General features: G+C 38.0%; 1 protein-coding gene across 1 annotated transcript in view; it reads left to right on the forward strand.

Annotated features, from left to right (window-relative positions):
* Sumf1 (sulfatase modifying factor 1) overlaps positions 1-9,155 on the forward strand; it is a gene marked incomplete at its 5' end in the record, with an annotated part of 68,878 nt that extends 59,723 nt beyond the window's left edge. The window contains 1 exon segment of the mRNA XM_005383741.2: positions 8,057-9,155. Within this exon segment, the coding sequence (XP_005383798.1) occupies positions 8,057-8,167 (111 nt within the window). The 3' untranslated portion in view covers positions 8,168-9,155.
* Between the last annotated feature and the right edge of the window lie 15,863 nt (positions 9,156-25,018).

Here is a 25,018-nt window from a genome sequence, read left to right on the forward strand (position 1 = left end):
TTCTTTCTCTGCTGCCCAGACTGGCCTCACACTCCTGGGCTCAAGCAGTCGTACTGCATCAGCTTCCTGAGTTGCAGGAACTATAGGTGTGAACCACTATAAAATCTTACATTAAAGTTTGTTTTACAGTACAATAATTTAATATATCAGGTCTTCCCAATATATTACATGTTTACGTTACACATCATAATCATTAGTCCCAGATTGTCTAATTGAAGTTGACACTATAAGTGTTCTTGGGTCCTCTTACTGGGGAACCAAACTTCTATGAAAAACAGGTCAATCTGTCTTGTGTAATAGTATCTGAAAACCCCAGTTCCTACCAGTTATAGCTCTGGTAGAAAAGACACTTTTCTTAACTGAGAAGCTGTTACTCTCAAAGTAAAGTAATTGGGGACTAGAATTTTTATCAATAATAACTTTATAAGATAAAACAAAGCGAACCCGCACAACATTTTAAACTAGATAACTAAAATATACCAATTTCATGATTATGAATGTGTCTATTAATGCTTTGTATTTTTAGCTTGTTTTTAATTTACATTTTCATAGGCTTCTTAGTTGCCTTTTTAGTTGTCTTTTTCAAATATCTTTAACTTAAAATATGCTTTTATACACTTACATGGTGTGATTGACTATTGTGTATTTATCCTGTATCCTCCCCAACCTTGCTAAACTTATCTACAGTGTTTTTGTAGAATCTTACCAGATTTTTATAAAGTTAATCATGCAGTCATTGACTCTATAGATGATTTTTCTTCTTCCTTTTTAGTCTAGACATGTTTAATAACTTTTTCTTCCTATATTATATTGTTAGTACCTCAAGTATAGTATTGAATAAAAGTGGTAAGAATAGGTGTTCATACCTCTTTTGTTGTTGTTTTATTTTTTGAGACAGACTCTCACTATTAAATTTAGGCTGGCTTTGAACTCACTGTATAGCTTAGGATGGCCTCAAATGCAGGAAATTCTCCTGCCTGAGCTTCTCAAGTGCTGGGATTACAGGCATGTGCTTCTCTACTTCTATACCTTACTCTTGACCTTATGAAATAAACTTCAAATTTTTAAAATTAGGTATGATATCAGTTATAGTTTTTTCATAAATGTCCTTTATCTGATAAGGATTTTTGCTTCTATTCCTAGTTTTATGTGAGAGTTTTCTTTTTAAAAGATTTAGCAATAGATATACATTTTGCTAAACACTTTTTCTTCATCTATTAAGACTATACGGTTTTCCTTTTTCAGTCTGTTATGATGGTGACTTACACTGATGGCTTTTCACTTACTGAACTGTCCTTGGGCTACATCCCGTCCAGTAGTGATTTATAGTCTTTTATGTATTTTGGATTCAATTTGCTAAAATGTTGAGCTATTTTGTATTTGGTTTGTGATGAGTATTAGCCTGTTGTTTTCTTGTAATATTTTTGTCTGGTTTTGGTATAAGGGTATTGCTAGGTTCATAGATTAAATTGGGAAATTTTTTTATCTTCAGTTGTCAGAAAGCGTTTATGTAGAAATAGCTTTATTTCTCTCTGAAATTGTTGATAAAATTCCTCAGTTAAAGTGTTTGATCATAAGGTAGTGTATCAGTCTTATTTTCCTTATTAGCATCAAATACTTAACACAGACTAAAGTGTTAAAAAAAGGAGAGATATTTATTTTGGATTATGGCCTTGGAGGTCCAAGGTTGAGAGCCCACATCTGGTAGTGTTTTTCTTTCTGGCCAAGCCCTGAGGTAGTGTAAGGCATCATGTGGCAGTGGACAAAGAGTGTGTACGTGCGTGTGAGTTATGCCTGCCTTTCTGTCTTCCGGTCTTTCTCCTTTTTATAAAACCACTAAGATTCCTGGAGTCTACCTTAATGATCTTATCTACTCCTGTCACCTCCCAAAGGCCCCACTTCAGCACACCATAGTGGAATTACTTTTCCACCCTCAGTACCTCACAATGGAAATTAAATTTTAGCACATGAAGCCTTGGGGGATGCACTGAAACCAGAGTGAGTTGTAACTGTAAATTTAATTTATTTAATAGATGCTGGTCTCTGTAGGTTATCTGTATCTACTTGATTAGGCTCTGATAATTTGTATCTTTCAAGAAGTTTGTCCCTTTCATCTGAGTTGCTGAATTTATTGGCAGAATGTCTGCCTTTCCATTGGCTATTTAGGCCGGTTATAGTTAATGAGATTATTAATATGTTTAAATTTAAGTGTGTTTTGATATTTTTTTCTTCTATATTTTTTCTTTTTAGATTGGTAATATTTATCACTCCATTTTCTCTCCTATGGCTGATTACTTGCAGCCGTGTTTTATAATTAGTGGTTGATTCAGAATTTATATTAGACATGTTTAATTTTTCCTAGTCTATCTAAAGTATAAGTTTTAATTTAGTGAGGCTCAGAGTGGTGGTGACAGTATTCCAGAAGAAAAGCATAGCTAAGTGATACAACTGAGCGGAATACGCCGGACTTTCCAGAGAAAAATGGCATTTCCAGGATCTTGGTTGAGAAACTTGTTCATGATTAGGTGTTTGATATTGGTGGTGTCATTTCAGTGAAGTCAGAAAAGCAGCTCAGAATTAACTTACATTAGTAGAGTACTTTGCTTTTTCACTAGATTCAGAGTGGCAGCTTTTAATAAATTATTAAGATGCAGGTTTGGAATTGTATCTAGTTTGGAGTTCTGTGATTGCTTCTTGCTAGTTGTATGATCTTGGACAAATTATAACCTTTCTAATCCTCAGTTTTCGCACTTCGTAAAATACACGTCGTGATTGTGTCCACTGTAGGGTTCTTGTGAGGAATAAATGACACCCTATGTGTGTGCTTAATAGATAGCTCAGTAAAATTTAGTTACTCCTGTTATCTTCATCCTTAACTATCATCCTTTCTTCCTTATAATTATTTGCCTGCCTCTTTTTTGAGGAAGGAACCAAAAAGAAATTTCAAATTCCTAAGTAGAAATGTTGCTCATAGCGCAGGTGAAAAATCAATAAAAGAAAGGACTTAGATTTGATCATGGGCCAGAGTCTATTTGCATGGCTAAAGTAAACTCTGATTATCATTCATAACTTTTTGAAAGTCTCGTACACAAGTTCATTAAGGAGATGAAGGCACAGAAAGAGAGCATATGAGGCAATATAGGGTCCAGTTAAGGGCACCGACTGTCAAGTTGGGTAAAATAATTAGGAATCAGGATCCATTAGTGTGACCTTAGGTACGCGGTTAATGTCAGTGAGCCTCAGCCTTTTCACATGTATGTAACGCAGGCCCTAATAATAGCTTCTTCATAGGATATTAGGAGGATTAATTGAGTTAATACATATAAAGATCTTAGAGCAGTTTACATAATAAGCATGTAATGCTTTTATTGTAGCTATTGATGTTGTCAGATTAATCCCTAGGGGCCTCCACCCAGCCCACAGATTGAGGACATGCTCACCAGCTCGCCAAGGTGAGGGCAGATGAATTGATGTGGTGTCATTAGAAGCAACGGCTAGGAAACCAAGGGACCTGAGATTGGGTATGTGGTTCCTTGGAATGATTTTGTTCCGTATTTAAAAATACTCTGTACCCTGAAAAGTCATCCTATCATAAAGCCATATTGCTGTGTCACTTGACTTCAAAGCCCCAAGAATGGTAAGTTATTACCTTAAATGGATTGTTCCCAGTCCATCATCACGTTCTTAGCACAGATACTGCGATCGATTTAACACAGTAATTAGCCATTTTGATGAAAAATGGCTAAAACAGGCCCTTTCTACTACTCCTGTCCTTAATAGAATGACCCATTTTTCAGCCACCCAGACTTCACATCCTTAAGAACCAGTTTTGATGCTAAAAGTAGAGTTAGGAAAAAAAAAAAAGAACAATGAGGACATTCATAATTAGGTCATTTACCTCTGTAATTGTGTGCTTTATTAGTTGCCTATTATTGAAATTTAAAACGAATGCTTATTAATAAGTATTTGCTGAGTGAATGAGTATATTTGAGATGGAATTATAGTATGAATTGATTCTTCGCAAGTGATGAGGCTGATCTCTCAATACTAACCTTTGTGGTGAGATTTGCCTTTTCTGACTTGGTTTTTTATAGTCATTTTGGATAACGGAACGTCTCAGGGATTGGTGGGATCTAATAAGTAACTCTTCTTGCTTTTGATTTAAAGCTTTTTGTTATGTGGATAAAACATTTTTGTTGCATAAATAATAAAGATGAAGATAAAAAACCATTCACCTTGCTTCCTAAAGAAAACAGTTGATAACATTCTACTAAATTATGTTTCGCATTTTTAATATTTTGTTCAAGAATGTAATTATTTTGTACATAGCCATGGTCTTTATATATGGCCATGATAAAAAATCTCTCACACATCATGGTTCTCTGCTCTTCTGTATCACCGCTGCAAAATTTCTCTCAACACTGTGCTCTGGGCAGGTAATGACAATTCACGAGAGTTGTTACATCCTGGGTTTTATGGGTGTATTTCATTGAGCAAAAACCACAGTCCTGTACCACATCAGCAGAATATTCCCACTTATATAGCAAACACAACTTTTCATATTTTTGTAGTACATGTGTATTCAGATGCTGGCAGGGTGTCATCATCTTCTCACAGTCCAGTAAGGATTGCTAAGGCTGTTCAAGAGCTGGCTAATGCTTCTGTGGTCTTTAGTAAGGAAGCCGGTTGGGCCAAAGAGGTCAGATAAACTTGGCAAAGTGAGGTTGTGATAAGTATTTTTTCCTAAAACTTAATAGTAATAATAGGGGGCTGGGGATTTAGCTCAGTGGCAAAAGCTCCTGCCTGGCAAGCGCAAGGTCGTGAGTTCGGTTCCCGGTACCGGAGAAAAACCAAAAAAATAAAAAAAAAAATAGTAATAATAATAATGCCATGTCAAGTGCTTTACTTTTTTTTGTAAAGATGAAGTGTTGACATAATTCCACAGGCAGCTCCACTTTATCTATGAGAGAACAAATGCAGAAAGAATTTGCGTAAGATTAAAGAGCTAAGAAGCCTTGTATTTTGCCTTTGCCGGTGAGTAACTTAGCAAAATGTTTGTCACACTTTTCATTTGTATCAGGTCCATACCCCTGTCTGTTGAGAAGACTATAATGTTCCTCCATCCTATTTATCTACTCACATTGCCTGCCTCTTAACACTATAACTGTCTTTGTACCATTAAAACTATCTTTGTAATAGCTTAAGTCTGAAATTCCTATTTCCCAAACCTTTGGACAGTGCAGCTCAGATGTCTCCTCCTTAGGCCTTTCCAGATCACCTTTTATAGAGTAGCCACTGTCACTCTCAGCCCTCTGTCCCTTTTTTACTTTCTTCAGAAATGACTACTGCCAGAAACATTCTTGAATTTATTGGTCTATTTATTGTCTGACTACTCCCTGTTGAATGTCAGCTCCCTGATTATAGATACCTTGTTTGTCATGCTCTGATTATATCCGTTGTTCCTAAAATAGCACCTTGCATATTATAAGCTCTCCTGTATTTAATGAATAAACTGTGCTATGACGTCACCAGGCTGTGGTCTTGCTGTCCTTTGAACTTGCCTGAATTTTCCATTTTCATGCTTTTTACATTGTTTTTTTCCACTTAATCTGCCTTCTTCCTTTCTTTCTAAAAGTCCTATAAATTAATGCTACTCAAAGTGTCCTCCCTAGGGTGTAGCATCAAGAGCACCTAGAAGCTTGTTAGGAATGCAGATTCTGGGGTCCCATCTGATTTATAGACTCAGAATCTCTGAGTGTGTCCCTAGAGTTCTGTACTTTTTTAAAGTTCTTCAGGTTCTTGCATAAACTGAGTTCTGAGAACCATATGTCCCACTTGGATCAAGTACTACTTTCCAAAAGTCTTTCCTAAGGACTTGGGCCTTCTGCAAGGGATAGTTCCTTCACTTGAGTTGCTTATAAGCTCAAGGTTGTACAATCCTAGCTTTTTTTTTTTTTTTTAAAGCTATTTGATGCATAGCCATTGTTTCTTCAACTAGTCTCTAGTCTCCAGCCAGGCAGGACCAGGCCTAGGCTTGTATCTCCTCACTGGGTACACAGAGTAGATAGTCAGGAATTGCTGGTTTTTCATTATGTGTGACACAGTCATGGGACAAGAATACCAAAGCCATCCGTCTGTCTGCCTCCCCTGTACTTGATCTGTGCTGTAGCGTGCTACACATGCTTGTTTGCACAGGACCCTAGATCATCCGTAGGGGCTTGATTTGGGAAACATCAGCGCACTGTTGTTCTATAGCAGCCACGTGAGTAGACCCTACCCAGAAGGACGTTCCTGCTCTGTCTTCCTGCAGGGTCGCCTGTAGACCTTGGAGAACTGCTCTTCCATGTGGATCACTCATAGTAGCCATCAATTTTTTTTTTATCATTGAAAGCACGTTTTTTATTCATCTTTTCTCTGTCCATCTGAAAATTGGTAATATATTCCTCACTGGCCACAAAGAAAATGAGAAAATTGGTCGCTATTATTTTACTACCTATAGAAGAGAAATTATTATATCTTTGTTTTCCTGGTGAAAATGCTCAAGAATTTCCATGTCAACTTCAGAGTTAATTTTCATGAAAATTAGAAGCAGTTGACTTTTGTGAGAGAAAAGAAAATAATAGGAATTTTCTAAAGATCTTGCAGCTTGACCTATTTTTCCTCCCCACAAATTATCTCTTTCTCACGAATTCCAACCTTTTTCTATGTGATTCTTTCTGTACTTTCTTTAACCAGCTGGCAGGGGTTTGAGTTTCATTGGGCCAACTCTGAGTTTATGCTCATGGCACCCAGGATGACTAGTTTATTTTCATTCTCTTATTTTGGATCAGAGAACAAACTTAGCAATGCTGAGTTCCATGCATGGTTATTTTTGGAATCTGGAAACCTTTGAAGTATTTGCAGCAAGTAATCTGTAGCCATTCACTGAGCACTACTATGTAGCTATAGATGTGAGCTAGGCAGATTATGTCCTGTATGTTTGTGTGAATGCATGTGTGCACGCAAACTTATTTGTTGGGTGGTGGAAAAGAAGACATGAGGTGTGGTACCGTTCCTGCTGGGGTACCACAGTTTTGCTAGGGAAGAAGCCACGTCACAGTTAGATCCAGGTTGGAATTCTGTTCCTTTAACAACTGTGTCATCTTGGGTAGCCTGTTTAGTATCTCTGGGCTGTTAGGTCAAAGGAAATAACAGATAAAAGTGTCTAGCACCATGCCGGGTATGTTCTAGGTGCTCAGTCTGTGGTGCATGTGTATACGTGGACTCTACTCTTATAAAAAATTACAGAAACAAAACTAACTGCACAAAAAGTATAGCTTTATAAGTTACTGTGATTTAGACTCTAAAGCCATGAAGAAAACCAATATTTTCCAACATTGATGGACATAAGCTTGCTTATGTTTAATTTTTGCCAGTCTGTTGAATAGTAAATGACATCTTAATGTTCTTAATTAGTATTTTCTTGGTTGCTGTTTATCTTCAGTATTTCTTACAGTGTAAAAATTAGTAGGTACTAGTGATAGGAGATTTGAAATTCCACTGCACAAGAATAATTACTGTGCATATTTTGGTGTGTTCTAAATCTTATCTTTTTCCCCTTGTTACTGTGATTGTATAGGTTGATGTCATACCACATATGTAATTTTGTATTCTGACTTTTGCATTTAACTTTTTATTGTAAGAATTTTCTGTCATTAAATATTACTTAAAAACATGATTTGCAGTGACTGCTGACTATTGTATTATACAGATGTCCCTAACTTAATACAACCGTGGGTTGTTAGAATTTTCTTTTCGGTTATACCTAATGGTGACCATAACTTCTCTGTATATAGGTACATTGTATTTATAGGGTATGTGGTTAATTCTTGAATGTGTTGCCCTTTGCAAAGCATACACATTAAGCGTCCATGATGAAGCTTTGTGGGAAAGCTCTAGCCACAGGTCAGCATAACTTCATAGCTGGTACCTTTGAACAGCATGCATTTGACAGTTGAGATCCCCAGGCCCTAAGCTGAGATTCCTAGCGGCACTCACCTCGCTTCTTTCTCTGCAGTCCTATTGCTATAGGTATCGCTGTGCTGCTCGAAGCCAGAACACGCCCGATAGCTCTGCGTCGAATCTGGGATTCCGCTGTGCAGCCAGCCACCTGCCTACGACGGACTGACAGTCAAGAAGAAGTTTCCCAAATCCAGGAAGTTACTTCTGACCTACACCTGGTTTCCCTCAGAACACTGAGCAATCTTGTGCAAAGAAGTCCCACCCTGAGGTGGGATACATATCTGCCTAATGGCCAAAGGAACCGTCTTGCGAGACCAAATCACTGACCTGTGTCAGTGCGTGTGCTTTATTGTGTGGTGCATCTTCAGAGATCATCGCCATGTTTTACTTTTGTGAACTTCTAAGGAGGAACGGAAAACCAGAGAACCTTGAACTAGGCGCTGCAGAGTCCCTGTGTCCTACTCAGGCTCTGCAACCGGGTTAAACGCTGGGTCCAGCATATCACCTGCCTTTCCCGTTTATCAAATGAAGAGATGGACAACATCATCTTGAAGCTCTTCCTAACTTGCAGATTCTATGCGTGATATCAGATTCTATTGTGATTGCATAGTGAAATTTATCACAGATTATTTTTTAGCTATTTTTTGTCCATGTGTGAAGCTTAGGTGATACTAATCATGTAAAGTAAAAGTTCTTTTATGTATTATTTTTCAGAAAAGGGTATGGGGGGGTGAGTTCTTTATATTCATATTGCACTTTGCTTTTCCAAGGAAATCAGTGTCTTTTACATTGTTATGATGAACCCCACATGGGCCTGTGATGGTATGCTAAAGTTCAGTGCTCTGAACGGAACACGAATGACTGTGGGGTGACTCTGCTGTGCTTTATCTTTTAACATTAAGTGCCTTTGGCTCAAAGGGGCAGTTATAAGCCCTATTACCCTCTCTCCCCAAAGCCGTCTGTGAATGTGAAATGTATACTAAATGGGGAAACCTGTTTAATATAGGTATAGAAGAAAGGGAATGAAGATCGTGAATTAACTGTATTCAGGGTACCCAGTATTTTGTAATAGAGAGGTAGGAAGTGTTGGCTAAGGAATGTCAGATACTTTGAATCATGCACTATGTCAAATAAACTGGTATCTCTAAGACAGGCTTCACTCTCATTGGTTTCTATTCCATGATCCCACCTTCATGTTTTCATTTGAAGAAATGACTTTGTGATATTTGTAGATCTGGTTTGCTAGAAAACTTTCATGTCTGTTAGCTGATAACTTTGCTGTGTGAGTAGTTTATGGCAGTTTTTGTTTGGAAAAAGCAAGGCTATTCTGAGAGGAACCATGTTATGATCTTGGTTCTTGCCAGAATAGATAATGCAAAGTCAAGGACGTTGCTATACAACCTGGCAGCTGGTTCACATTTAGGGGGATGGCGTTCTCCCTAAGGTCCCTTTGGTTGAGATCCAGCCAGATTCCTTAGTTCCATGGATCTTTTAGCCCATTCTAACACATCATTTGAAGGAAATGCTCGTATGGAAGTCAAGTAGTATTTATCAGTGTTTAATCCACACTTGGTTGCTACTTTTGTCCTTAACCTCTAACATATGACAACATTTGTCTTGAAGAACAGTCATGTCACTGGCATACTTAGCCTCATCTTTTGGTCAGTCATTCTGTAGAAATAAAATGTTTCTATACACACTTCCACCGACTGATGATTAATCCTGAGCAAAATGAAGAAAAAAACATTTGTAGGAAGTAGGTAATGTAGGAAATAAGGTATTTTATTTTTAAAATTATCATTACTTCAGTACAGTTTTGTTCTTTCTTCTTACTTCCCACCTGCACACATTTTTGACAACATTATGGTATGTATGTTTTTACTTTTTCTCTTGTTAATTAGTGTTATATAGCATAAACATTTATGTATTTTGAGGTATCATCTTTAGAATTGTATTTTTAGCATCAGCATAATATTGCAGAACATTTAAACAGTATCCTAAGAAGCTCTTCTTTTAGTAATCACACATCTAGGTTACCAGTTAAGATTACGGAGCTGTATAGCCCTACGCTTTATAATGTTGCATATTGGTGTCTTAGCAGAATGACAAAATGGCAGTGTAATAGTTTCGGTTTCAGTGCCATAGATATATTCCTTGTGAAAAACCTCATCTTCTGCAAAATTGTACATGCACATACACAGTATGTGTGAAGGATCCCCTTCACTTGTGAAGGCCCACTTATACTGCTAACGGTTTCTTTTAAATTTCAAGAAGTTTGATTGTTTCAAATGTATTTCCATCACTTGGTCCGGCATGAGTTCCATACTCTGCTGCCCTCCACTTTGTTTCCTTAGCACTTAGGAGTTACTTTTATTAAAGAAACACTGGTAGCAGAAGACATCATTTGGTTGATGTGCCAGTTGTAGTATTGAACCTTCTTTTGTTCCCTTCAGTGACTTTGTATTGGGTTGGTTTCTGACTCTCACTTCTAGCCACCATTGAAGCATGGAAGGAATTGGAGGTTTGTGGTCCTGCCTGTTTTGGTCCTGAACACTGCATAGTCTTACTTTATTTTCAGGTTTGTACATGTTGGCTGAGTGGGAAGCAGGCATCTCTTCTTTCTTAAAGCCCTATAAACACGATTAGAAGGGGTGGGCCCAGGGCATGGTGGCACATGCTTATAAACCCAGCTAGTTAGGAGGCTGAAGCAGGAGCATGGAAAGTTTGAGGGCTGCCTGAGCAATTTAGTGAGACTCTGTCTCAAAATGTAAACAAGAAGAATGAGAGTGTTGGGGATGTATCTCAGTGGTAGAGCACTTCTGGTTTTGATCCCCAGTACCAGAAAAAATGAATGACTTTTCCTGGAAAATACCAAATTGAATAGATGTTTCAGATACTGTATAGTTGAGCCTACAAGTTAAAATGCAATTCAGGACTTCATCAATATAGACTTCTTCCCCTGCTCAGTTCCCCAGTATTTCTGGACAAACATCTCAGTTATCCATGTGACCTTTGAGGAAAAACAAGAAACGGAAGGTACCATTTATTTTAGTAAGTGTTGACTGAGGCAAGGGTGTGGTGGGGTGATGGCTCCAGAACAGAGTGATGGCAGGTCTTCTGTTTTTCAGGGACTATCCTCACTGATCACTCTGTTGATATAAAATATGGTAGTTACGTTTTAGCCTCGAGAACTCCACAATCCTCTTGCTAGTTACCTTTTCAGAAGAGATGATGATTTTATCCTGTTCTCAAGTTGCAAATAGTTTTTTTTTTCCCCATGTAGTAAAATCCATAATTGACTTAACAAAAGGCATGTTTTGAAGAAACATAAACTTGGTGCTTTCTGTGCTGAAACCTAAGGCATTTTATACAAGGGACTAACGTGGATTTTTAAAAAAATGATACTGTGCATGTGATTCTCCTTCCCTTTCAACAAATATTAACCTTACCATTAACAGTATTTCTTTTTTTTTTTTTTTTTGGTTTTTCTCCGGTACCGGGAACCGAACTCACGACCTTGCGCTTCATTAACAGTATTTCTTATAGAAGGATTAACCGGCAGGCTGGCTATCATGAGGGATGAAGGAAACGCAGAGCAGGCAAGAAATATTAGGTGAAACGGGCCGAGTGCGAGGACCGCCCATACTAAAGTGGCTGCCCTGCCGAAATGTCTGCCTCCAGGCAGTATGTCTTCCAGCTCCCAGGAATGGCAGATATTTGCATTTTCATGTGAAATCTCCTGAGTTCTTAATATTGGCAACAAATTCAGATTTTGAAACACTATGAAAACCTAATAAGTTGTTTTTGCAGCCAGGTTCAGCCTATGTGGTGCCATTTTGCAATATGTGTTCTGAAATGCTGACTCATTTCCTGGAGCAGAAAATTCATGTATTTATATCCGAAGAGTGACTGATCAAGTAAGAAATGTACAAGTGTGAGGAGAAGCCGTGAGTTGCCTACACTGTCGTTTTACCAGGAAATGCCTTCCTTGTAAGACTGCATCCCTCCATCCTCATTCCCGCCCCCACCCAAGGTCATTTACTAAACATGGGTCATCTCAGCAGAGCCACCGTGTCCATTTTCAATCACTTTTAACACTAATTACTAAATCTGCTGGTTACTAAGTTTGCAGACACCGTTGGTCTCATTTTATTTATTAAAACTTAATTCTTTGTAATATGACTACCCCAGAGCAGGCCTTGTTTGACAGATTTGCCAGAATCGGTTGTACTGTTAGCAAAAGCTGTCCTTGGTTGTTTCTAATGGTTAAAACACTGGAAATTATTAACTCCAAGAGCCTCAGATGGAGCTTTGGCAGCTGGCCAGAATTCATTCCTTCTGCTTAGCTCATTAGAGTGAGTTTAATTTTTTGATAAAGCAAAATCATTACACAGTCAATATTCAGGTAGGCTGTGAAATGCCATATTCTCAAACTTGCCTTATTTAGGATTGGAACGTTGAAGAGATTAGTACCAATGGATGGAATTTTTTAGCCTCAGATCACAGTCTAATCTGCCCTCAGTAGTAACTGACCCCAAAGTGATCATTATGAGAAGGCTGCTTAGGTCTTTGGAATTAGTCAAAGTCACAGTTGTTAGGCAACAAGGTGATTCCATTTCAGAATAATTGAAGGATAGGATTGCTCTTCCATTCCTGGGTCTGGGCCATGTTTGACAAACTCCTTGTTTTCTTTGCTGAGGAAAATTGAAGTCTGATCAGAGCAACTCTCCTAACATGTCACTTTGGCAGTTCAACAGGGTAATGTTAGAAGTTCTGATTACGGCTTAGTGGAAAAGTGAAACCAGTCAACAGGCTGCCAGGGGAGAAGAGCTAAGTCTTTGTCAGGTGGCACTGGTAAAAGGTTCACCTACATTTCTTTTCGTGCCTGTGGGGAAGGGCTCTTGTTTGTTGCTTTTTCAGTATAGCTTCATTCCAGACATTTGGAAAATAAGGTTTTGTTTATTTATCTTTACATGATACGGGAAGGATGCTTCAGTCTCTTTCCAGGCAGTTTGGCATCTGTAGAAATATAAGAAATAGTGCAGAAAGGGAGTATTTACAATATACTTGGATAAGTGCTTCCTAGATACTTGTTCCTTTTATGAATATGACAATGCAAAGTAGAGGAAGCAGGTACTACCAGATGGGGCCTGGTCACCTCCAGAGTTACAGCTGCATACGAAGAACAGGGTGGACTAAGAGCAAGAAAGAGCAAAGACTGCACGTGAAAGTGTGACCTTGACTGCCACTGTAAAAAACGCTGGCATCTCATCCATATACCGCCTGGTCCATTTGTCCCACAAAAACTTGGATCTGTTCACTGCTGCTTGTGTGGTTCTGGTTTGTTCTCTTGAATCCACCTTACAGTCATTGAAAATGTCACTTGCAGGCCTAACAATAATTAAAGACGGAGGAAAACAGAAAAGCGAGGGCGGTGTATTGGCCTGGGAGGTGTTGATAGCTTATGAAATGTTTTCCGAGTTGATTTGCATTTCAGCTTTAGGGAATAGTTGGTTAGGTAGTTTGGCCTCATCATTTAAAATCTCCCTTCTCATTTAAGCCACGGAGATAACTGCCTGAGGAGCTAGAGTCCGCATAAATTCATGATTTAAAACGGGATTGAAAGCTCAGGATGATGTCCAAAGAATAGTTTCGGGTTTGGCAGAATGCACACGGACTCGTGTAGTAGAATTTTTCTAGCCGAACATTTCTCCAAGTGTGGTTTTCAGACCCTGGGGATCTCCAGCCCCTTTTCAGGAGATCTGCAAGTCAGCACTATTTTTGTACAACGTTAAGATGTTATTTGCCTTTTTTACTAGTATTATGAGTGTGCAGTGGAATTTTTCAGAGGCCACATGGTATATAGCGTGGTGGCTCATAGATTATAAGGTTATGGCTATAAGCTTATATTTTTGTGTTTAAAAATTCTTTAGTCTTAATTGTTAATATGTTAAATGTCTCTAAATATAACCCACATTATTATTTTTATTTATTTTATTTTAAAGATAAAAGAATGAAAACATATTAACAAACAGACACGAATAAAACAACACCAAAACAATAAAAGCAATACAGAATTGCAGGCAAGGTGATAAGAAATTAACAATGGTTGCTGTGTTACATATTGTTATCTTCAAATTGGTATAACCCATGTTATAAAAGTCCTTTGGACTCCTCGATAATTTCTAGTAGCGTAGGGGCTGGGGATTTAGCTCAGCGGCACAGCGCCTGCCTGGCAAGTGCAAGGTTGTGAGTTTGATTCCCGGTACCAGAAAAAAACAAACAAAAATAAAATTTCTAGGAGTGTAAATGGATCTTATGATCCAAAAATTTGAAAGATGGTGATGTAGGAGACAAGTTCTGAGAGTGGCTGAGTCCGTCTTGGGAGAAAATGAGGACGCTTTCTCTGTTTCTCCTAAGGACAGTCAAGAATTGGGTTCAAATGATTACGAAGACCAAGGTAAAGGAATTGTTAAGAAGCTACTATGGGCTGTCATCTTTTTTCAGACAGTGATAATGGATCCACATATTGTGGATTCCTCTAACCAGTTGCATAGCTAGAATCTCTTTGTGTAGGACTCCCCTCAAAAGTTCACAGTTGTAGTATGCGTGCAAGAATCCCTTTTGTACCCTCCACACAAGGCAATGTGGTGCTAGGACCCTGCATGCCATCAGGCTTCTCCCCGTCAGGCCACAAAAATGAGGGAGAAAGAGGACGCGTGTTACTTTCTGAAGCAGCTTACTCTCCTCCGTGGAGTCTGTTCCGAGCTGTAAACTGACTGCTGGACCTCTTCTCTGGTTTGCTTTCCAGTCCCAATTATAGGCTTCTCTTAGGTGCCAGGCACTGTGCTGGATGAGTTATTTCCCTGGTCTGATTTGATCTGAAGCACAGCGGTGGGAGGAAGTGGGTCTGTTTGGTTAGTGTTCCCACTGGGCACCCAGGAAGCTAGGACTCCAACCAAGTATTTGCAGAGTGCGCTAAGTGACAGCCCAGTGAGGCAGAACTAGCACTCAGCATTCTTGTGACTTTTGTTCTCTCTGCTGTATCACTGAATCTGGGAGTTTGGGGAAAATTGTGAGCTTGGGGTGGGAGAGGTGGATTAATTCGAGTAGATTACTGGGGCAAGAGATAGTAGCCTTGAGAAGGAAAAGGGCAAAGAGCAAGGAGGTGAAATGGATTAGTGGTTGAACAACATGGGGTTCTGGAGCCAGACTGTCTAGGTTGAAATTTTTGTCCTGCCATTTAATTGACTTGTGACTTTGAGTAAGCGACAAGCCCTTTTGTTCTTTGGATTTTGAAAATCAAGTGCAAGTAGTTTTAGAAAATGCAGAGTCAAGGCAGGAGGGTTAAAATTGTTATTATAGGATGAGCTGTGTGTAAACCTCCGACCTGGTCAAACCAGACTCTGCATTCCAGACTTAGGCTAATGCTTATATCTCAGTGAATATCGCAGTATGATAATGAGACATCCAAGCTAAGACTACCCATTCTAGAAAGACATGTTCTCACCCTATGTCCCCTTGAATGTACTTCTTTTTACGAAATGTTTAGGTGACGCGAAAGAAGTGGACTGTTTTACGGGTGGAATGGGAAAAGGCTGGGTACGTGGCAAATGCTCATCTGCTGGAAATAATGAAGATCAAATGGTGCATTATCAGATTATTTGTACCAGGCTCAAATACATGAGAAGAACGCAGCTGATGCAGAGAGCGAGAGCAGTGTGTGAAGAATGAAAGGAGAACTGTGCTGAGCATGCCTTTCCCAAAGCAGTCTACAAAAGTGTACAGGACAATATTCTTGGTAAGATGAAGTCCCCTGAGTTTTGTGAAACAAGGATAAAGCTTTTTACTACTCCTGACTCTGCTGCTAGGCTCAGAACTGGGCATTTGTTCACAAAACACAATTTCAGGGCCGCTTCCAACTCAATATTTGCATCTATCCCAGAACATTTGTAAATATTCAGTTCCATAAAGGGAAAAACTTCACTAATATGAGAACCACCTTCACATTTGTTATTTCATACTTATTTGCAAAACCTTTTGCTTTAGGATATTTTTGGCAAGTGTAAGGCTAAATTGTAAAGCTTTTTTAGCTTTGAACAATCTCGTGGAAGGCCAGCTCTTCTACCTCCACATGTAGGAAAGTTTTACTGTGAAATAGCAGTTTAAAATGGTTTTATGTGCCATGTTCTCCCTCTAGTGGCCAGATTGGTTTTTGTGTGTTTGTTTCTTCACTTTCAATTTTTCTTCTGATTTTTGTACCAATGATCTCTAAAGTTGGGGAATTTTTTTTTTTTTTATTTAGGGGTGCTGTGAGGGCAAGGAAGAGAGGATAAAAAAAGGAGAGGGTGCAAGCCTTTATTCCATAGGTCCAACAATGTTCTAACATTGCTAGCTTTTTTTTTTTTAAGAGGAAGAGGAGCTGGGCATAGCGGTGCTCACCTGTAGTCCCAGCGTTCTGGATACTGAGGTAGGAACACTGCTGTGAGTTCAGCGCCAGCCTGGGCTACATAGTGAATTCAAGGCTACATTGAAGGACATAGCAAGATCCTGTTGTAGAAAGAGAAAAGAAGAAAGAAAGAAAGAAAGAAAGAAAGAAAGAAAGAAAGAAAGAAAGAAAGAAAGAAAGATGAGAGTATCATTTGTATTTGCAGAGGGAAAGAGTTCTGTAGTAATTTCTCATCTTTTCACTTCTACTCTTTTCTGAATATCTACTGCTTTTATTAACAATTATATTATTATTACTATTATTTCTGTTTTTGAGATAGGGTCTTGCTATGCAGTTCAGGCTGGCTGTGAACTCACTTTGTAGTCTAGCCTGGTCTTGAACTTGAAACAATCCTCCTGCCTCAGCCTACCAAGTGCTGGGATTATAGGCATGTACCACCATGCCTGGCAAGAATTATATTATTTCTAACTATTCACCAAATTGTTTTAAAATCGGTATTATTTTTAAATTAGGAGAGTAATAAAACACATAGGGTCTAACTAGAAACTAAAGAAAAAATATAATTAGAAGCCTCTCATGCTGTGAGTTCTGCTCATCTCTCACATCTACGCAAGTAGATAATTACCAACAGTCCATCTTTCCAAACATTTTTATGCATTTACAAATATTTAAATACATGTATGTATTGATATAGTGAGTGTATATAGTTTGTAAACATATACATATATTCACACACATAGATGTTACACTCAAAATATGTAACTTATATGTAATATTTACAAAACAAAATCGAATTGGGCTGGGGAATTGTAGCTCAGTGGTACAGCCCTTCTTAGCATGCATGACACCTTGGTTTTAATCTCCGGCACCAGAGAAAGAAGTTATACTATAAAGGATATTCATTCATTTAGTACATTTTGTAATCCTCATGAAAGTATAGCTATAGCACCAGGAACGTAGCTCAGTGGCAGAGCGCTTGCCTGGTAAACACAAGGCCCTGAGTTCAATTCCTGGTACAAAAAAAAATAAAAGGATAGATGTAGCTCAATTTAATATAGCTCTGGCTGAGGTTATAGTTCAGTGTAGAGTACTTGCCTAGAATATGCAAAGTCATTGGTTTGCTTCACAGTACTTATAAAATAAAACAAAAACAAAAATAGCTGAATTTATTTAGCATTATCAACTGATGAGCATTAGAGTTTGCGTTATTGTCATGGATTTTTAAAATTTTTTTTGTCTTTTTGAGACGAGGTTTGACCTCACTTTGTAGCCCAGGCTGGTCTCGAATGTGCCACAATCTTCCTGACTCAGCCTCCCAGGTGCTGGAAGTAAAGGTTTACGCCACCATGCCTGGCTTATTTTCAATTTTCATTGTTTAAAAATTTTCCAATAAACCTGTTTGTAACTATTATAAATGTGCCAATTTGTGCAGACGTTGCTGCCAGATAAATTTCTGGGAGAGGGAGAGTGTCAAATCCAACCATAGGGTTATGCATTTTATTTTTATGATACTAAGTATCAAATCCAGAGGCTCACACATTCTGTAGACAAGCACTTCACCACTGAGCTATACCGTTAACCTCATGGACACTGACAGCCCCCTGAAAAGACGGGGTAGTACCAGTGTGCATTCCCGCGCACAGGGCATCTGCAGCATTTTAGTGTGCTTTCTGTTTGGTTTTAAGGTGCTGAGGCTTGAATCCAGGACCAGCTCTTTTCTTTAAAAAAATTTTTTTTTGAGACAGGTCTTGCTAAATTGTTAAATTACCTAGGCCAGATTTAGACTTGAACTTTATATCCTTCTGCCTCAGCCTGCCACAGTACTGGGATTACAAAATTGCATGACAACTCCTGGCTTCAGTGGTTCTTTATCCTAAGTGAATCTGAGAACTACTAAGGTTAAATTCTGTAGGTTTTAGGAACAGTTGTCCAGGAAAAGAATAAAACCAAACAGAGGTCTTCAGCTGGCCATGCATTAGAGCAGTCCCTGCTTCCTGCAGCTGAATTTCAACCCCAGGGTATGCAAATCAGCTCACCCTTGGTCACAAGTGACTCCAGTCTGCAAAAGTGATCATGGTTAATCAAATCAGTCTTTAGGAACAAATCGTTTCCACTTTCCTCTCTGCCCACAATCCATAGTGACCTCTCTTCTGCCGATAGTTACCATATTATTTCTTTTCTGTGATTTGGTTATCTGATTGTTACTGGTACATTTTAGCTATACATGATAACATTCATCATACTGAGTTTGTACCTCTACATGATATATCTTTCTTCTTTTTTTTCCCCATTCCTCTCCCCTCCCTTTAACCCCTCTTCCGCTATTTGCAAAAGGTTTGTTTCCATTTTTGTTTTTCTTGTCCCCCTGCCCCTGGTTCCTCTTCTCATTTGAACATTTTCTTCCCATTTCCCAATATCTACTACATATTTTAGTCCTTATTTATACTCTATTACTGACTCCTTTCTGAACAACAGCAAACCAGTTGGGAAGAAAGTAAGACTGAAAAAAATATGTCATCTCCCTTGGCCCAGGCATGCTGGAGACCCGTCAGTGCACATTCCTTCACTCTGGAAGTCACAGGAGGTCTGAGGGGTGAAGTAAGCCCAAGGGGATGCCAGCCATGTAAACTGAGAAGTAGCTTCTATTTTACGTTACTTTTCAACAATGCCATAAATTTTTATCATGGTACTGAGGCGCCTCAAACATCTAGTATGTAGTAAGTGCTTAATAAATGTGTAAATGGCCTGAGCTTTTGAGATTTGTTGGGGCTGAGGACCTAAGATCTGCCTGATCACCTTCTTGACACTCTGTGGTCTTTAGTTTATGCTCGCCATGTGCTTTCTTTGTTGGAACATGTGAGTTTTGCAACATGAACTTGAAGCTTTGGGACTTTTAGGTCATAATCTCTGCAAGACTCTTATAATTAGGTTGGCTCTGTGATAAAAGATAAGTGATTAATTATTGACTTATCTGTCCTCAGAGTGGCCTTGCTTATAAATGAAATTGGAATTAGAGTATTCCATATGAGTATCTTTTTTTAATACATAGAATTTAATATATATATTTTGTGGCAGTGTCCAGGGAGGGATTTTTTTTGTTGTTTATTTGTCTTTTAGAGACAAGGTTTCACTATGCAGTTAAGGCTGGCCTTGAACTCACTTTGTAGAACCAGGCTGGCCTCAAACTCATAGCAGTCCTTTTGTCTCAGCCTCCTGAGTGCTGAGATTACAGGCGTGTACCACTACACCCAAACCAGGGAAGGAATTTAACCAGCCACAAAAGTATAAATATATTGGTAAAGAGATGCAACTTTTTAAATTGAAATAAAAATAATTTTAAAATGGGGAGGGAATCCTTTTGCTCTTTGGCAATAAATGACTAATGAAAACTTGTTACAACTGAACAGAATAGTTTCAGTTTACATGGCTGGCATCCCCTTAGGCTTACTATCAAGAATATATAAAGAACTCACAAAAATCAGACCTCCCAAATTTAAAGACCCAATCCAAAAATGGGCATCTGAAATGAATACACACTTCTTTGATGAAGAAATACAAAGAGCAAATGAATATATGAAAAAATGTTCAATATTACTGATGATTAGAGAGATGCTAATTAAAACAACACTGAGATTCTATCTCACTCCCAAAAGAATGGCTATCATCAATAAATCAACCAATAACACATGCTGGAGGGGCTGAGGGGGAAAAGGAACACTTCTCCACTGCTGGTTGGAGTGTAGACTGGTGCAACCACTGTGGAAATCAGTATGGAGATCCTCAAAAATTTGGGATTGGAAATTCCATTTGACCCAGCCATGCCCTTTCTGGGTATCTTCCCAGAATTAAAAACATTGTACCACAGCAATACATGTGCACCCATGTTTATAGCAGCACAATTTGTTATAGGTATACTTGGAAACAACCCAAATGCCCTTCACCTGAGGAATGGGTAAAAAAGATGTGGCCTTTTTATGCAATAGATTACTACTCAGTCATAAAGAAGGATAAACTGGAGACTTTTATATGTAAATGGATACAACTTGAGACCATACTTATAAGTGAAATAAACTAGACTCACATTGTCAACATCGTATTGTCTCCCTAATGTGAGAAGCCAAAAGAGTAGATAAGATCCAAAATGTACAATAGATATTCTGAAATGGCAAGAAATTGTTTCAAAAGAAAGAGAAACTGGGATGAGGGAAAGGAGAAAAGAGGGAAAGAAAAGAAAGGCTTGTGCTAATATTGTTTGGACAATTAAATGTCTGTATCTTGTACTCTGAGCAGCTATTTTAAAGATAACAATATGCAATATATTAACCATTGTTTTCTCCTATTACCTTGTTTTGAATTTTTTTCTCTTTAAAATTGAAAAATGAAGACTTTTGCCAATCCCCCTTAAAGAAAGAAATCATCAAAGATGAAGAATACATTGTAGGGAAGGGGTAGGAGGATAGGAAACCTGCAGGCTGAGGAGCTGTGGTGGAAAAAAAAGATGGAAGTACAGAATAAAGTAACACATGGGGTATAAAATAACCTCGATAAACTCATTTTACATTCACTACTTTATTTGTGTACAATAAAAGGCTTGCCAGGGAACTAATTCCTTTTTTCTTTGTAGGCATCAAAACAAGGACATCTTGTGGGAGAACCAAAAGGCAATATAGGGAAACATTTAAAACTTAGAAATCAAGTTATTTTCTTATTTTGATGAAAATGTCTTCATAACCACAAGAATGAAAATCATGTACAAATCCATGGTTTTCGTGTGACTGAAAGTTGGCAAAAACACTATGTCTAAATTTAGTTGTCTTTACTCCTGCCTGGGCATCCAACCTAGCTGATGATGTCTGGATGAGCAATAAAATAATGAACTATTTGATTCATAAATTATTATCTATCTTTTCCATAAAACATTTTTGTCTTTAAAGTCATAATTTGTGCTGTTATAAATAAGATTTTCACATCGTGTTCTGTTAACATTTATACCATTCGAGACCATCTTCTTTGAGTTAATTTAGCTCTTTGATAATTTTTTCTGTGCTCATATTTTTAAGGCAAAAATAAGTGTAGTTCAGGCTGGCCTTGAAATCACTATGTAGCCCAGGATGGCCTTGAACTTGTGCTGATCCTCCTGCCCTAGCCTTCTGAGTTACAGAAGGTTACAGACATGTGTGGGCCATGATAACTTTTTAAAAATCAATTTCAACTTGAGAAATCTTCACTCTGCTGAGACAGCTGAAATAAATCATGAAATTTATTACATAATACATGGGGTATAAAATAAACTCTATAAACTAATTTAGTTATACATACTCAAGCATGTATTGCATGTAAGTTATAACTGTAGAAAATGAATTAATTTGATCACGTAAACTACTTACCACTGTATCATCTTGTACTCCATCCTTTAAATTCACACAATAATAAAAAGAACCATATCATACACCGATGTCCACAAGCTGAGGGTGATGGTACATGCCTGTAGTCTCACCAATCTGGGAGGCTGAGGCAGGAGCATTGCAAATTTGAGCCCAGCCCAGGCAACTTAGAAACTTAGTAACACCCTGTTTCAAAATAAAAAATAAGGGGCCAGGGTAGCTCAGTGTGAAGGCCATGGGTTCAATCCCTAGTACTGGGAAAAAAAAAAAAAGAGAATAGTGTCTTAGTTACTTTTTCTTGTTGCAGAGGCAAAAATAGACAACATGCAAAGTTACAGGAGGAAAAGTTTATTTTGGCTCAGTCTGCAGAGATTTCAGTCTATAATCGGCTGGTTCCAAGGCAGGGAGGCATGGAAGAGGCGCATCATAGAGGAGAAACAGTTTCTGGCAGGCAGAACACAACGAAGGCATCCAAGCAGCAAGTGATAAATGACAACCATCCTTCCATCTCTTATATCTTACCTAAGCTACCCACCCCAGGGTGGAAACAAGAACCAGTGTCATACATATATGTATGGGTAGGTCACCTTCACACCCTTAATCCTATCACTGTATCTTTGATCCTAGCATCACACACTTATTTTTTATTTTAAAGAGAAAAAGAAATGAAACAAAATTTCCAAACAAGATAATAGGAAAGTAACAATGGTTAATACATTGCACATTGTTACCTTTAAATTAGTTAGAGTACAAAATATAGACCTTTAGTTGTCCAAACAATATTAGCACAAATCTTTCTTTTCAATGAACTAAGAGAAATTAGTACTATAACTATCTTAACTATCATATATATATATGCTATATCATATATATATGTGTATAATTTTGCTTTTCTTTTTTCCTTTGCCCATCTTGAAGTTTCTTCCCACTTTACAATATTGGTTGTACATTTTGGATCTTATCTACTCTTTCAGCTTCTCACATTAGGGAGACAATATGATGTTTACACATGGGTATCTGGTTTATTTCACCTATAAGTACGTCATCAAGTTGCATCTATTTACCTATAAAAATCTCCATTTCGTCCTTCTTTATGGCTGAGTAGTAATCCATTGTATAAAAAGACCACATCTTTTTTTATCCATTCCTCACTTGTTGGGCATTTGAGTTGTTTCCAAGTATAGCTATTACAAATTGTGCTGCTATAAACATGGATGCACATATATTGCTGTGGTACAATGTTTTTAATTCTTCTAGGAAGATATCCAGCAAGGGAATAGCTGGGTCAAATGGGACCTCTAATCATAGTTTTTTTTTGGAATCTCCATACTGATTTCCAGAGCATCACACACTCTAAATCCATCCACCTCTGAACAGCCCCACCAATGACTGCATAAGGTTTTGGGGAGAACATCTAGACAAAAGTCCTAAAAAACAGACTCTGAATTTAACTTTAGGAAGCTGACGTTTAGGGCTGTCTCCTAGTTAAGAATAAAGCAGTACATGAAGACAAAATTTCCAATGGTCCTCAGGCAATTTTTGTTCTGGCAGAGTAAATATCCCCGGATCATCAACTGTGATATTTAATAGAGGAGTGAAAGGAAGTGGGAAAATGTATCTAGAGAAGCAAACAGCAAGCCAAACATTTCCATTCTGACCATTTTCTTGTTGTTTCTGAAGTAGCTCAGTTGTTAGAACTTGTGAGAAGAAAGGTCATTTTGGAATGAGGGATATATACTGCCTTACACAAAGCTGGAGTGAATAAATGTAATTATTATGTAGTGCAAATATATACCAATAAAAGTGACATGTGGTGAGTGGACAGAAGTTGGTGTGCTGGGAGCAGATGATAAATGAACTGGCACCTGCATAATGGGGTCACTACAACAGTCAGTGGGTAGGCGGAGTTGAGAAACCAGATTAGTTCTAATGTTTACAGAGCCCCCTGGATGAAAGTGACCACCAGTCAGACAAACTGATACACCTGGTATCAATGCTCTTCTTTCAGGATCCAGGGCGGAACTTTCCAGAATTGCCTTAAACCCAACTCGGAGACTGACAGGCATTTCCCATTAAGCACTCAACTAGAATATTTTGAAAGAGTAACCCAATGAGTGTGCTGTCAAGTGTTCATTTATAATTAAGTTTCAGAAATAATTTTTATTATCATGAAATAGGCTTAAGAGTCATAAAACAAAATTTACTTTGATGAATTTTATGTCTCTGGAAAGAGGCCAATAAGATAATGAGCAAGATATGCTCCTCTGCTACAATTTTAAAATAGCCAGGCATTGTGGCACATGCTTGTAATCCCAGCACGCGGGATGCTGAGGCAGGAGGATTGTTGCAAGTTTGAGACCAGCCTGGGCTAAAAAGTGAGCTCAAGTGCAGCCTGAGCTGCACAGCGAGACTCTGTCTCAAAACAACCAAAAAAAATTAAAAAAAAAAAATAAATTTTCCCTTTAAAATATATAAAATATGCCTTCTAAAAGCAAAGTGGTCTTAAGCAGTTATACATTTTAGGTAAAAATGCACCTATATAAAATTTAAAACAATTGGATGACTTCAGAAAAATCCAAGTGACAGGAAAGCTGCCAGGGAAAAATAATGAGCTTGCAGGAGAATTGTGACATTGTGTATTTGTAGTTTGGAGCATTTTATGAGTACTCTATCTTTTGTTCACAAGGAATTGTAACTCACATACCATACATTTTACTGATTAACAGTATACAGCTAACATACTGAGGCTACTGCACAGGAATAGGGTGTTAAACATATCATCGATCTGTATGGTTTCCTTTTTAAATGCAAAACCTTGAGGCTTAATTGTGCTAAAGAGGAAATGGAATTATGTATTAAATAATACTATAGGAACTCAACTTTTTTTCTTTCGAAATGTCTCATTAACCTTCACAGAACTGTATTTTTGCACCATCCTTGCTTTAAGGAAGCCAGTTAGAGATCTTTCCTCCTTTAGAAGTTTAAACGTGATTATAAAACCTCCCACTTCCTTTTACATTGTCAACAGCGTTACTTGATATTAATATAGGAACTAAGGCTGTCAGCGTTCTGATGCGTAACTTCACAAGTTTTAGAGTACTGGCAAGTGTATGGTAAAAATTTTACAACCTGTTTTGTTTTCTAATTCTTAATTATACCACAGAAGCCATTCTCATAGCTGTTT

This window comes from Chinchilla lanigera, unplaced genomic scaffold (genome assembly GCF_000276665.1).
Source record: "Chinchilla lanigera isolate Chin_1 unplaced genomic scaffold, ChiLan1.0 scaffold00020, whole genome shotgun sequence".
In the NCBI taxonomy this organism is placed as follows: Eukaryota; Metazoa; Chordata; class Mammalia; order Rodentia; family Chinchillidae; genus Chinchilla; species Chinchilla lanigera.